Source organism: Nanorana parkeri, unplaced genomic scaffold, assembly GCF_000935625.1.
Source record: "Nanorana parkeri isolate BGI_ZX_2015 unplaced genomic scaffold, ASM93562v1 scaffold1605, whole genome shotgun sequence".
NCBI classification, from domain to species: domain Eukaryota; kingdom Metazoa; phylum Chordata; class Amphibia; order Anura; family Dicroglossidae; genus Nanorana; species Nanorana parkeri.
The window spans coordinates 112,837-114,584 of record NW_017307873.1 but is presented as its reverse complement, the minus strand read 5'-3'; the positions used below and the strand labels follow the sequence as shown (position 1 = coordinate 114,584).

Here is a 1,748-nt window from a genome sequence, read left to right as displayed (position 1 = left end):
GGATTGTCCGCAGTGAGTATATCTGCTTATACAGGCCAGGCATAGAGGTCTCAGAAAGGGATATATTTCGCTATCACAACGATCGGAGTCAGAATACCCAGCGTCAATGATAGATGGTCTCCGCACTAATCCTGTTGCTTATTCTACCACGAAATGGGTTGCGCATTGTTTTAAACTTTTTATTAAAGTTTTAATGTATCAAGACAATCCAGACTCATCTCCTTCTTTACGGCTGCTCCTATAGGTTGTGAGCCACTGCTGATAACCTACAAAGGTCCTCTACTCTAAACTTAGATATTAATGCCCATGGTTCTGGAATAGGATGATCAACATGCACGTGTATAGGTGTGATGGTAAGGACTCCAGACCTCTACAAACATTTGGATTTATAGTGTACCTCTGGAGGACTCTATTGGTGAGAATTCTGACCTGGGTTCCCAGATTTGCACACCTGCTGTGTCCATCCTGATGGGTTCCCACCATTCCTCCTGGATATTTGTATTTCTAGTCCTGGGTTCCCGGATTTGCACACCTGCTGTGTCCATCCTGATGGATTCCCACCATTCCTCCTGAATATTTGTGTTTCTACTATGAAGTATGTAACAGGAGGAGCCTGGAACACACAAAGAGAGGCCAGGAACACCCAAAACTCCCTGGTGGTCAGAATAGGAGATCTCACTGTGGGATTATCCAAGACATAAAGGAAGCCATGGCACCTCAGACAACAGGAACAGCTCTTATATGAGCTGATTTTTATTTCTGTGCATTATGGGGGAAAAAATGGTTGCTACTCACTCTACATTGTGTGTCACATATAGGAACCACTCTGCTGGAATATAAAGCCAGAGGGCAAATACTGCACTTCAAGACCATGCATATATACGCTTACTCTAGCAAATATGTGTACAGCACCGACACCATCCTCACACAGTGATCACTGCCTGCAAATGGAAGAAAACTCACAAAATACAGTACAGTGCGAGTGCTGGGAATGTTTATATTATATGTTGTATCCTAAAGGATACAAAACTTCACCAGACAAGTATCATACGTATATGCAATGTAACCAATAGATATAGAGATGTACTTCATATGTCAGCACTTTTTAATTTAATTCACAGACATCATACATACATCTAATGTGTACACTACACACACATATACAGTATATATAGATCTTTGTACATCCTGGAATACAGGGGGCACAGGGCTCCATGTCTCAGAGATGGCAGATGCCCTCACACCAGCAGGCGATGTCACCCTGTGCTGCTGCTTCTATAATTATCTATAGATTTATATATATCTGGGATATAGATAGCTGTCAGCGATCTATTCCTGGCCATATGCTTTGCAGCTGCTCCTCCCTGGGAGACTACAAATCCCGTGATCCCCCGGGGCTGGCCGGACTCGGCGCCTGCGCACTGCCCCTCCTCTCTGTCTCTTCTTCTCCCGCATCCTCGTCTGCAGCATCAGCACCAGCGCGAGGGGGACAGCATCATCATCATCATCATCACCATCCCCAGCACCACCGCCGGCTGCAGCATCCCGGAGCCTAGCTCCCTGCAGCCGCCCCCCTGAGCAGTCCCTGTGCCAGGCTCCCTGTGCCGTGTGTGTGCCGTGTCCCCTCTGTCCTCCCTCTTCTCCCCCTCCCCGGACTCTGCAGCAATAGGGGGAGTCAGCAGCAGCAGCAGAAGCAGAGAGCGCAGCATCCCCTGCACCAAGGATGAAGGACCGGACCCAGGAGCTCA

The 1,748-nt window shown here is 47.5% G+C and overlaps 1 protein-coding gene across 1 annotated transcript in view; it reads left to right on the top strand.

Moving 5' to 3' along the window:
* The first annotated feature begins 1,610 nt into the window (after positions 1 to 1,610).
* STX1B (syntaxin 1B) overlaps positions 1,611 to 1,748 on the top strand; it is a 58,585-nt gene continuing 58,447 nt past the window's right edge. Inside the window, 1 exon segment of the mRNA XM_018570832.1 lies at positions 1,611 to 1,748. Coding sequence (XP_018426334.1) covers positions 1,724 to 1,748 — 25 coding nt within the window. The 5' untranslated portion in view covers positions 1,611 to 1,723.